The following is a 12,024-nucleotide window of genomic DNA, read 5'->3' as shown; positions in this document are numbered from 1 at the left end:
TCCTCTCTCACCTTATCTCTTTGCTTGCCCATCACCTCACTTATCTTTCTTCCATGGCCTTCTGTCCTCTCCTGTTAGATTCCCCCTTCTCCAGCCCTGTATTTCTTTCACCAATCAAATTCCCAGCTCTTTACTTCACCCCTCCCGGTTTCACCAATCACCTTGTCTTTCTCCCTCCCTTCCCCCCACCTTTTAAATCTACGCCCATTGTTTTTTCTCCAGTCCTGCTGAAGGGTCTCGGCCCAAAATGTCAACTGTACTTTTTTCCATACATGCTGTCTGGCCTGCTGAGTTCCTCCAGGATTTTGTGTGTTGCTTGGATTTCCGGCATCTGCAGATTTTTTCTTGTTTGTGGCTGTAGTTCATTAGGAGTTTGAGAGTTGGTATGTCACCAAAGACTCCCACAAATTTCTGCAGATGTGTGCTGGAGAGTAATCTAACTAGTTGCATCACCATCTGGTTTGGAGGGGCCACTGCACAGGATCAGAAAAAGCTGCAGAAAGTTGCAAACTCAGTCAGCTCCATCATGGGCACCCATGACACCTTCAAAGTGTGAGGCCCTCAAGAAGGCGGCGTCCAGCATTAGGGACCCCCTCCACCCAGGACATGCCCCTTTCTCAGGGCTACCATCAGGGAGGAGGTACAGGAAATTGAAGACACACACTCAATGTTTCAGGAACAGCTTCTTCCCCTCCGCCATCACGTTTCTGAATGGACAATGAACCCATGAACTCCACCTCACTATTTTTTCACTCTCTGTTTGCACTATTTAATTTAATTTTTTGAGAAGTACAAAATATATTTATTACTGTAATTTATAGTTTATTTATTTAAATATTACATCTATTCCACGTGAGGGAGTAAAAATCTTTGCGTTATGACTCTGTCACAGTGTACAGACATGTGAATTTATAAGTCGAATGGCTTGTAGAAAGAAGTGGTCCCATAACCTGTTGATCCTGGTTTTAATGCTGCGGTAGCGTTTGCCAGACGGAAGCAGCTGAACAGTTTATGGTGGGGGTGACTGGTGTCCCCAGTGATCTTCCAGGCCTTCTTTACGAACCTGCTGCTGTAACTGTCCTCAATGGAGGGCAGTTCACATCCACAGATGCGCAGAGCTGTCCGTACCACTCTCTGCAGATCAAGGATGGTGCAGTTCCCGCACCAGGAGGAAATACAGCCAGTCAGAATGCTCTCAATGGTGCCCCTGTAGAAGGTCTTGAGGATTTATGCAGCTCCTGCCAAACAACTTCAGTCACCTGAGGTGGAAGAGATGCTGTTGTACTTTTTTTGCCACAAAGCTGGTGTGCACGGTCCAGGTGAGATCATTGGTGATGTGTACACCAGGGAACTTGAAACTGTTCACCCATTGATGTTGATGGGGGCAAACCTGTCTCTCTTCCTCCTGTAATCTACAATCAGCTCTTTTGTTTTTTGGACATTGAGGGAGAGGTTGTTATCTTGTGTCAGGGTGTCAACCTCTCCTCCGTTGACTGTCTTGTCACCACTGGAAATAAGGCCAATCAAAGTCATGTCATCTACAAATCTGATCAGCAGATAGGAGCTGTGTGTGACAGTACAGTTGTGGGTGTAAAGTGAGTAGAGCAGGGGACTCACAACACAACCCTGAGGGGCACCTGTGTTGAGGGTCAGAGGGGCAGAGGTGAGGGAGCCCATCCTTAGCACCTGTCTGTGATCCGATAGGAAGTCTAGGATCTGGCTGCACAAGGCCAATGTCTCTGAGCTTCTTGTCAAGTCTGGAGGGAATTATGGTGTTGGATGCTGAACTGTAGTCCAGGAACAGCATTCTAACATACGCAGTGTACTGCTGCCACAAAACAATGAATTTCGTGACAAATGCCAGTGATATTAAACTCGATTTTGATTCCAATTCTAATTCTGAAACGGGGTCTTTGGCCGATCCATAGGGCTCAGGAGGGGCCAAATTGCCTGTTGTTGTTCCTGCTTTCTAAGTTGGCTCTGCCCGCTAAGTCACTCTGTGGGTGTGACTGTTGTGTAGCAGAGCTGTTCCCACCCCTCTTCACCTTCTGCTCTTTGTCTGCCCTGTAGTGTCACCCAAGCGGCTGCCTGATCGACCTCTGCTTGCAGATGGGAATCATCATGGTGCTAAAACAGACCTGGAATAACTTCATGGAGCTCGGCTACCCGTGAGTACAGGCATTGGTGGCTCTGCCATTCCATCCCAGCTGATTTATTATCCCTCTCACCCCCATTCCCCTACCTGCTCCTGCATTCTTGGACACCTTTACTAATCAAGCACCTATCAATCTCAGTTATCAACACCCAATGACTTGGCCTTCACAGCCATTTGTGGTGAAGAATTGCACAGATTCAGGCCAGAGATATTCCTCCTCATCTCCTTTCTAAATAGACTTCCCTCTATTCCAAGGCTGACCCGTCTAGTCCTAGACTCCCCCACTACAGCAAACATCATCTCCACATCCACTCTGCCTAAGTCTTTTAATATTCAATAGATTTCAATGAGATCCACTCTTGTTCTTCTAAGCTCCAGCGAATACAGGGCCAGAGGCATCAAACGATTCTCATACATTAACCTTTTCATTCCTGGGATCATTCTCGTGACCCTCCTCTGAACCCTCTCCAATGCCAGTACTGTATATCTTTTCTCAGATAAGGGACCCAGACTTGCTCACAATACTGCTTGTACGGTTCTCTCTTCACTTCCAACACAAGGTTTCAAAGTGTGGCACCAGAGGAAGTCCCCACATCTCTTGCTCCTGACCTGCCCTTCAATAACAGCTATCTTTGGCCTTGTTCTATCTTCAAGGTCAACCCCTACACATCTCTCAGCCATCTTCTGTGAATACGTGCAAGGATTGAGTGCCAAGATCCTTCTGGGAGAGGTACACTGTCCAAATTTCTGACCCCTCTGCTTCCAGGGTCCACAACCTGAAGAGATAACATCTCAACACCTGCCTTCTCCAGCAGTAGCCCAAGGGAACGAGCAGGCTGTGAGGCGCTTGTGGGCATGTGTCAGTCCCACAGTGTTAAAGTTCTGGGTTGACACACATTTCTGAGAAACTAAAGATTAGCTTTACTTGTCACACATACAGCAATACAAACAGTGGATGCATCATTTGCATCAATGACCGACGTGGTCCGAGGGTGCGCTGGGCCATCCCGCAAGTGTCCAGCATGGCCACAAATCACGAACCCGTACGTCTTTGGAATGTGGGAGGAAATCAGAGCACCCGGAGGAAGCCTATCCGTTCATGGGGAAAATGTACAAACTCCTTACGGACAGCAGTGGGAATTGGACCCTGACCATGCGGGATGTAAAACACTACACTAACCACTGTGTTACTCGGTTACCGTACCAAAGCAAGACTGGATAACGTGATCACGCACTGAGGCTAACACCCCTCTATCATTTCCCTGTTTTGCATTTAGTTGGTTTTCACACCTGTGCCCTGGTTACTCTATGTGAAATCCCCAATGCGGATTGAACGAGGAGTACACTGTGAGGTGTGGTGTGTTTTCCAAACACTGCTGGCCCTCGTCAGAGGGGAATTCCTCACTTTCCAGACTTTGGAAGCTATGACGAGAAGAAGGGTTTATTGAATGAGGTGGATGAAGCTGGGAGGGAATCTGTGGAATACCAAAATGGGCGGAGATACTTGACGGGTCAGACTGGGACACAATGACTTAAGGAAGTATGAGGAAGTGTTGGTCATTAAGTTACCTGAAGGGCCCAGGGTGAACTTGGGGCTACCCTGGTTTGTAACCTGTTCGCTCATCATGGATTATCACCATGGCAACACCTGATACAGGCAGCAGGTGTACACATAGCAATGAAGACGTGAATAAGAGGCTTAGATTAAGTGGACAGCCAAAGACTTTGTCCCAGGGTGGAAATGGCTAATACAAGGGGCAGAATTTTAAGGTGATTGGAGGAAAGAATAAGAGGATGTTAGAGGTAGGTTTTTTTTACAGAGTGGCGGGTGTGTGGAGCGCCCTGCCGGTGGTGTTGGTATTGGCAGACATGTTAGGGACATTTAAGAAACTCTTAGATAAGCATATGGATAATAGAAAATTGAAGGGTTATGTAGGAAGGAAGGGTAGGGTTAAAAAGGTGGCACAACATTGTGGGCCAAAGGGCCTTGACTGTGTTGTAATGCTCTGCTTGCTGACACTGGTCTTCCCCTCTCCGGATTCTTAACTCCGGATGACAGTGAGACTGGGGCTCAGGAGGAGCATCCATTGCCCAGGGCGTGTAGCCAACATCCTCAGCTCAAAGGACAGGGTTAAACAGGCTGTGTGGAAATGGTCCATTGTCCAGGGAGTGTCGCCAACATCCTCAGCTCAAAGGACAGGGTTAAACAGGCTGTGTGGAAATGGCCCATTGATGATCCCTGGAAATAAAAACTAACGACAAGTCAGGAACTAGAATTGGTTTATTATTGTCACATGTACTGAGATACAGTGAAAAGCTTGTCTTGCAAACTGTCCATATAGATCAGACCATTGTGCAGTGCATTGAGGTAGAGCAGTAACAGAATGCAGAATAAAGTGTCACAGGGACAGAGAAAGTGCAGTGCAGGTAAGCAATAAGATGCAAGGGCCACAACGAGGCATATTGGGAGGTTAAGAGTTATAGAGTCATAGAAAACTCATCATCATCATCATTGTGTGCATGTGGGTGATCATGGTCTTCCCATGACCATCATTGTTCTTGCAGATTTTTCTGCAGAAGTGGTTTGCCATTGCTTCCTTCTGGGCGGTGACTTTCTTTACAAAGGTGACCCCAGCCATTATCAATTCTCTTCAGAGATTGTCTGTCTGGCGTCAGTGGTTGCATAACCGGGACTTGTGATCTGCACCAGCTGCTTACGACCAACCACCACCTGCTCCCATGGGTTCACGTGACTGACTGGGGGCGGGGGGTAGGTGCTAAGCAGGTGCTACACCTTGCCCAAGGGTGACCTGCAGGCTAGCGGAGGGAAGGAGCACCTTACACCTCCTTTAGTAGAGACGTAACTCCATCCTGCCACCCACATAGAAAACTACAGTACAGAAACAGGCCCTTGACCCATCTAATCCATGCTGAGTTATTAATCTGCCTAGTCCCAACAACCTGCACCTGGACCGTAGCCCTCCATCCCTTCCCATCCATGTAGCTATAGAATTTCTCTTAAATTGAACCTGCATCCATCACTTCCACTGGCATCTCATTCCACACTCTCACCACCATCAGACAGAAGTTCTCTCTGATGTTCCCCTTAAACATTACACTTTTCACCCTTAAGCCATGATATCTGTGGTTCTAGGCTCACCCATCCTCAGCAGAAAAACCTCATTGGAAATAGTCTTGCATTTACTTAGTAACTGACACGTCCTCAGGTGTTTCAGCTGTGCATTCTTTATGAATGTTCATCAAAGAAGAGCTTCTGGTAATAGGTGAGATAACTAAGGCTTGGTCAAAGAGCTGGGTTTTGAGGAAGTTTATGTGTGTGGGGGGGGTGGAGAGATGGGACCAGAGAGGTGCATGGAAGAAATTCCAAAAGGCACAGCAGCCTGTGAGGACGTAGAGACCAATCAGCCCATCAGAGGGAGCACCCTGCTCAAATCCTACCTGCCTTCCCACAGTGTTCGTTTGGTTCCTGGTCCGCAGATGAGAGGGAAACTTCACACTGACTGTTGCGAGTCTCCAATGCTCTCAAATTCATTATATCCATGAACAATCCATCCTGTCATCATAGTGTGCCACTTCCAGTGTATCTCTCAAACAACTCTCTTTCTCTCTCTTTTCTCTGTTGCTGCCAGGTTCCAGCGGGCTCTCAAAAAGGTTTTTGGAAAAATCCGGTTAGTGCCTCTGCCATCTTTTCCCAACCTCCTTCCTTAATCTCCTGCTGCCTTTGAACTAATTTCATATTTTGGCGAGTTGCTGACACTTGTGGGGAATGGTTGGTTAGACAGATTATCCCGGTGAACACTCTGCTGTAGAGTGGTTCAGCTCAGGTTACACATTGCTGTAGACAGGTTTAGACTGGGTTACACTTCACTGCTGAGCACCTTAACCTTGGGAGATCTGCAATGTCAAAGATCAACTTTATTCACCATATACATTTACATGGATTGGGAGCTTGCTGTGGTGTGTTGGACAGGGTGCGACATGCAACAAAAACAACATTCAACAATTATAAAGAATTATATAAAAAAAGTTATACATGAATGTAAAAGCTACTAAAGTTAGAGGTTAAAATACAGATATGGAATAAAATGCATAGATACATAATGCATATATTTGCAATGTAAATTTACATGGTGGCGTAGTGGTTAGCATGACACGATTACAGCTTGGGCACCAGAGTTCAGAGTTGAATCCCAGTGTCCTCTGTAAGGAGTTTGTACAGCCTCCCCATGGAATGCGTGGGTTTCCTCCGAGTGCTCTGGTTTCCTCCCACAGTACAAAGACGTACCGGTTAGTAGGTTAATAGGTCATTGATGAATCTAGGGTTAAATTGAGGATGGTGCAGCTCGTTGGACCAGAAGGGACTGTTCTGCATTGTATCTCTAAATATAAACAGCATTGGTTTACCGTGTCTACAGGGCAAAGCAGTGACAAGTAGATGGGGTCTACCTGCTACAACATTAGACCAATCATAGCAAGAGGCTTCAGAAAGATGTACTCCACAAAGAGATTTATTATTAAATGACTAGCTTTATATCTGCTGTTTTCTCCAACACGGGTACATAATCACAAAGACAAGCTTTATTTGTCACGTGTACATGAAAGCATACAGTGAAATGTGTCGTTTGTGTCAACGATCAACGAGTCCGAGCATTGTACTGCGGGCAGCCCGCAAGTGTCTCCATGCTTCCAGCACGTCTGCAATTTGCTAACCCTAACTCGTACATCATTGGACTGTGGGAGGAAACCAGAGCACCCAGGGGAAACCCACACAGTCATGGGGAGAGCATACAAACTCCTTTCAGACGGTGGCAGGAATTGAAGTCCAGTATTACAGCTGGCACTGTAAAATGTTATGGTAACTGCCACGTTACTGTGCCACAACACAGGCAAGACCCATGCCATGGTATTGCCCAATTTCCACTGATGAGGGCAGCTTTGGGGATGGATACTGTGTCATGATGGGTTAATGAACATTGGCTCTCTGCTAATTTTCAAATCTGTGTGACAGACCTCACTGGTTTTATGCCCTCTATGCATCTCAATAGGGTCTTCTGGTTTGGGTGTAACTTTAGAAGTTTGGTCAAGCCTGCTGTGCACAGAAAGATCCCACAAGCTCCATTAAATATCAGTCTGGGTGACTTGCCCATTTGGGGAATTCAAGATTCAAGATTGTTTAATATCATTTCCTGCACACAGGTGTAAAGAAAAATTGTTACATACTCCAGATCCAATGCAACACAAAAATACAATAAGATAAAGAACACAATAATAAAAAACACAATAAATATAAACACATAAGAGAGCATTTCTACAAAGATTGATGAGAAATTTCTTTGCACCTACCTGTAAGTTCTCAAAGCTCAGCACAGCTTCACCCATTGAGTTTATTCAAAATTCAAGATTGTTTGATGTCATTTCCAGTTCACAAGTGCAAAGGAGAATGAAATAATCATTCCTCTGGATCCGATGCAGCACAGAACAGTGGCGTGGTAGCGTAGTGGTCAGCAGAACACTTTACAGTACAGGTGACATGGGTTCAATTCCCGCTGCTGCCTGCAAGGAGTTTGTTAACAGTTTTCCTCTGGGTGCTTCGTTTTCCTCCCACCGTCCAAAGACATGCCGATTGGTCGGTTAATTGGTCATTGTAAATTGTACTGTGATTAGGCTGGGATTAAATCAGGGGATTGCTGGATAGCATGACTCGAAGAGGCGAAAAGCCACAGTATCTCAATCAATCAATCAATACACAATACGATAAAGAACACAATATAAAACAAAATAAATAAATACATAAAAGAGCTTCGATACATAGATTGATTGTATGTCCATAGTGTGATGCTAGGCACAGGAGTGTCTGTATGTAAGGTGACTGATAGGAAATGATAAAGTTGTGGTGGTTGGGTGTGTGGATGGGAGGGTTAGTGGGTGGAGATGTTGATCAGCCTTACTGCCTGGGGACAGGAGATATTTTTGAGTCTGATGGTCCTGGCATGCATGCTAAGTAGCCTCCTCCCTGATGGGAGTGGGTCAAACAGTCCACGCGCAGTGTGAGTGAGATCCTTCATCATGTCACTGGCCTTTTACGGCACCTTTCAGAATAAATGTCCTTGATGGCAGAATCCAACCCTAGAATTGCAAGGGTAGTCTCAGGACAGTTGTGTCAAGGTGCTGGCATTGACTGGAAAGCCAGACCTCAGTGTAGGTTGTAAATGGGTGTAACAGTATCTGCTGTAGGTGCAGTAGAGGGACGTGGTGTGTAGTTACTTTTTACTGGTGAGTTTAGCATTAATGTTGGTGAGATCTTAGTGATTGATTCCTGTCTGGTGAATTAGTGACCTATCACCTATCTGGTGAATTAGTGACCAATACCCTGTCTGGTGAATTAGTGACCAATACCCTGTCTGGTGAATTAGTGACCGATCCCCTGCCTGGTGAATTAGTCATGAGGGGGACAGATTGGGCAGTAACTGGAAGAGCAGAAGAGGAAATGGTTTGGTGCAAGAGTGAAGAGAAGGAGGAGATGATGGAGAGACTATAGGAGTTTATTTGATTTTAATTACAGTTTTATTTAGAGATACAGTAGAGAACAGGCTCTTCCAGGCCAACGAGCTGCATGGCCCAGCAGTCCAGCGGTTTAACACTGGCCTAATCAGATGACCACTTCCTACTGACCACCATGGTAGCATAGGGGTTAGCTTGACAATATTACAGCTCAGGGAATCAGAGTTCAGAGTTGAATCCCAGTGTGTTCTGTAAGGAGTTTGTATGTCCTTCCCATGGAATGTGTGGGTCTCTCCGGGTGCTCTGGTTTCTGATATGTACCAGTTAGTGGTTAATTGTCATTGTAAATTGTCTCATGATTAGCCTCGGATTAAATGGGTGGGCTGCTGGTGGCATGACTCAAAGGGGCAGAAGGGCCTGTTACACGCTGTATATCTAAATAAAGAAAGAAGGAAAAACCGGTACAGCTTTTGACCGCGGGAGGAAACGAGAGCACCCAGACCCATGTGGTAGAGACTCCTTACAGATGGCACCAGAATTGAACTCCACTGGAGAATGCATGGTAGCCCAGGGTGTTGGAGGAAGCAGTTGTCATTTCTTCTTCCTTGCTGTGGACGAGAGTCGGTGGTCCATGGCAGGACGACAGGAGCAACACATGCTACTGCTGTGGGTTACTTATTTATTGAAATAAAGCATGAAACAGGCCCTTGTGGCACAATGAGCCACGCCATCCAGCAACCTCGATTTAACCCTAGCCTAATCATGGGACAATTTACCAGTTAACTTACTAAACAATACACCTTTGGGTTGTGGGAAGAAACTGGAGCACCTGGAGGATGTATAATCTCCTTACAAAGGATGCTGGGATTGAACTTTGAACTCTAACGCCCCGAGTGGAAATAGCATCAGGTTAACTGCTTCCTTATCGTGGCACCCTATCTACGTTCACCCCTGGGGACTGTCTCTCAAGCAACAACCATACTTTCTGTCTCCAATCCCATGTCTAAGCCTCACTGCCTGCCCCATTCTCCCTTTGAGGTGCTGCTTAAAGCCTGTCCCTTTGACCAAGCTCTGAACCTGATGGAATGGTGCTGGCTTTAAATCAGGGAGTGCAGCAAGGAAAGGACTGAGAGACGGTAGGATCTGGGAATTTCACCCATCAGAAAGCCATCACAATGAAGCTTGTTTTCCTCTTGTCAAAGGCTTATTCAGAATTGGTTAGCGAGAAGAAAGCTGAGACAAGACCATCATGACCCAAGCAAGCCAACCTTTCCTCAGTGGGAGAAGGATTACAACCTGCAGCCCATGAATGCCTATGGACTATTTGATGAATATTTGGAGATGAGTAAGCAGAGTTCAGATGTTCCAAGTTTTGTGGCACAGTGCGTGATGTTCTGACATGGGACATGTATGGTTGACACATTCTCTCCTTCCTTCCAGTTCTTCAGTTTGGATTTATCACAATTTTTGTGGCAGCTTTTCCATTGGCCCCACTCCTCGCCCTTCTCAACAACATCATCGAAATCCGGCTGGACGCGTACAAGTTTGTCACACAGTGGAGGAGGCCTCTGGCTTCCAGAGCCAAAGACATAGGTGAGGTTTGGGTGAATATGCGATGGTTTGTATCCCAAGTGCTGGGTTCACAGCCAGAGACACCAGGGGTTTATGCTGAACTAAGTCTGATCTCTCTGCCTCCTTTGCTTTTGGGAAAGCTCGTTCAATATTTGGGATGAATACTTCAGTCCTTCAATGTAAATTTATTATCAAAGCACATACATGTTACTACATACAACCCTGAGATTCATTGTCAGTATAGTATGTAGTGACATAAACTTTTTAGGTACACCTGTACACCTACTCATTAATGCAAATATCTAATGAGCCAATCTTGTGGCAGCAAATTAATGCATCAAAGCATGCAGACATGGTCAAGAGACTCAGCTGTTGTTCAGACCAAACATCAGAATGGGGAAGAAATGTGATCTAAGTGACTTTATCTGTGGAAAGATTGCTGGTGCTAGATGGGGTGGTTTGAGTATCTCAGAAACTGCTGATCTCTTGGGATTTTCACACACAACAGACTTGAGAGTTTACAGAGAATGCTGCAACAAAAAGCATCCAGTGAGCGATGGTTCTGTTGGCAGAAAAGCCTTGTTAAATAACACCATGTTACAGCATGTCGAGCAGAAAAGCATCTCTGAATAGGCATATCGCACCTTGAAGTGGATAGGCTACAGCAGCAGAAGACCATAAGCCATGGTTCTTTTTTCCCCTTTTCAGCCCCACTCCCGGGCCTTCTCCCCGTGACCTTTGATGCCATGGTCAACCAATAACCTATCAACCTCTGCCTTAAATACACCCAACGACCTGGCCTCCACAGCTGGCTAAAGAAATTTCTCCGCATTTGTTTTGAATGGATGCCTCTCTATCCTGATGCTGTGCTCTCTTGTCCTAGACCCTCCCACCATGTGAAACATCCTTTCCACATCTACTCTGTCTCAGCCTTTTAACATTCGAAAGGTTACAGTGAGATCAACCCTCATCCTTCTAAATTTAGCGAGTACAGACCCAAAGCCATCAAACGTATGATAACCTCATATGATAACCCTTTAATTCCCAAGATCATCCTTGTGAACCTCCTCTGGACCCTCTCCAATGCCAGCACTTCTTTTCTTAGATGAAGAACCCAAAACTGTTCACAATACTCAAGGTGAGGCCTCACCAGTGCCTTATAGAGCCTCAGCATCACATCCCTGCTGTTAAATGGTGACGGACTTTAGGAAGGCTCAGCCTGTACTGCTCCCTGTTACTATTGATGGTGAGGACATGGATGTGGTGAGGACCTACAAGTAGCTCGGATGGACCTGGATGACAGACGTGAGTGGAGCACCCACACAGAGACTGTTTACAAGAAAAGCCAGAGTTGCCTCTACTTCCTGAGGAGACTGAGGTCCTTTGGAGTACGCAGGCCTCTCCTTCATATGTTCTACCAGTCTGTTGTCGCCAGTACAATCTTCTATGTGGTGTTGTGCTGGGGCAATGGAATCAACATGGGTGATGCTAACAGGTTCAATAAACTGGTTAGAAAGGCTGGCTCTGTTATAGGAGTCAAAATGGACACACTGGAGGCTCTGATAGAACAAAGGAACCTTTGGAAAATCCTGGCTAATCTGGACAATGTTTCTCACCCTCTGCACGCCACCTTGGTGGAACAGAGGAGCACTTTTAGTAATAGACTAAGACAACTGTGCTGCTCCAAAGAGCATGATATGAGGTCATTATTATTCCTGGCCATTAGAGTCTATAAAGAGTCAATCTATAGCCGGGGAAGTGATGACCCCTCCTGC

At 46.0% G+C, this 12,024-nt stretch overlaps 1 protein-coding gene across 1 annotated transcript in view; it reads left to right on the top strand.

Moving 5' to 3' along the window:
• The window catches only part of LOC140203298 (anoctamin-4-like), a 138,073-nt gene that overhangs the window by 95,447 nt on the left and 30,602 nt on the right, over positions 1-12,024 (top strand). The window contains exons 19-21 of the mRNA XM_072269312.1: positions 2,071-2,168; positions 9,880-10,022; positions 10,118-10,270. Of these exons, the coding sequence (XP_072125413.1) occupies positions 2,071-2,168; positions 9,880-10,022; positions 10,118-10,270 (394 nt within the window). The remainder of the gene's footprint in view (positions 1-2,070; positions 2,169-9,879; positions 10,023-10,117; positions 10,271-12,024) is intronic.

This window comes from Mobula birostris, chromosome 9 (assembly GCF_030028105.1).
Source record: "Mobula birostris isolate sMobBir1 chromosome 9, sMobBir1.hap1, whole genome shotgun sequence".
Classification (NCBI taxonomy): Eukaryota; Metazoa; Chordata; class Chondrichthyes; order Myliobatiformes; family Myliobatidae; genus Mobula; species Mobula birostris.
The sequence above is the reverse complement of the archived record's forward strand: the minus strand, read 5'-3'. Positions and strand labels throughout refer to the sequence as shown.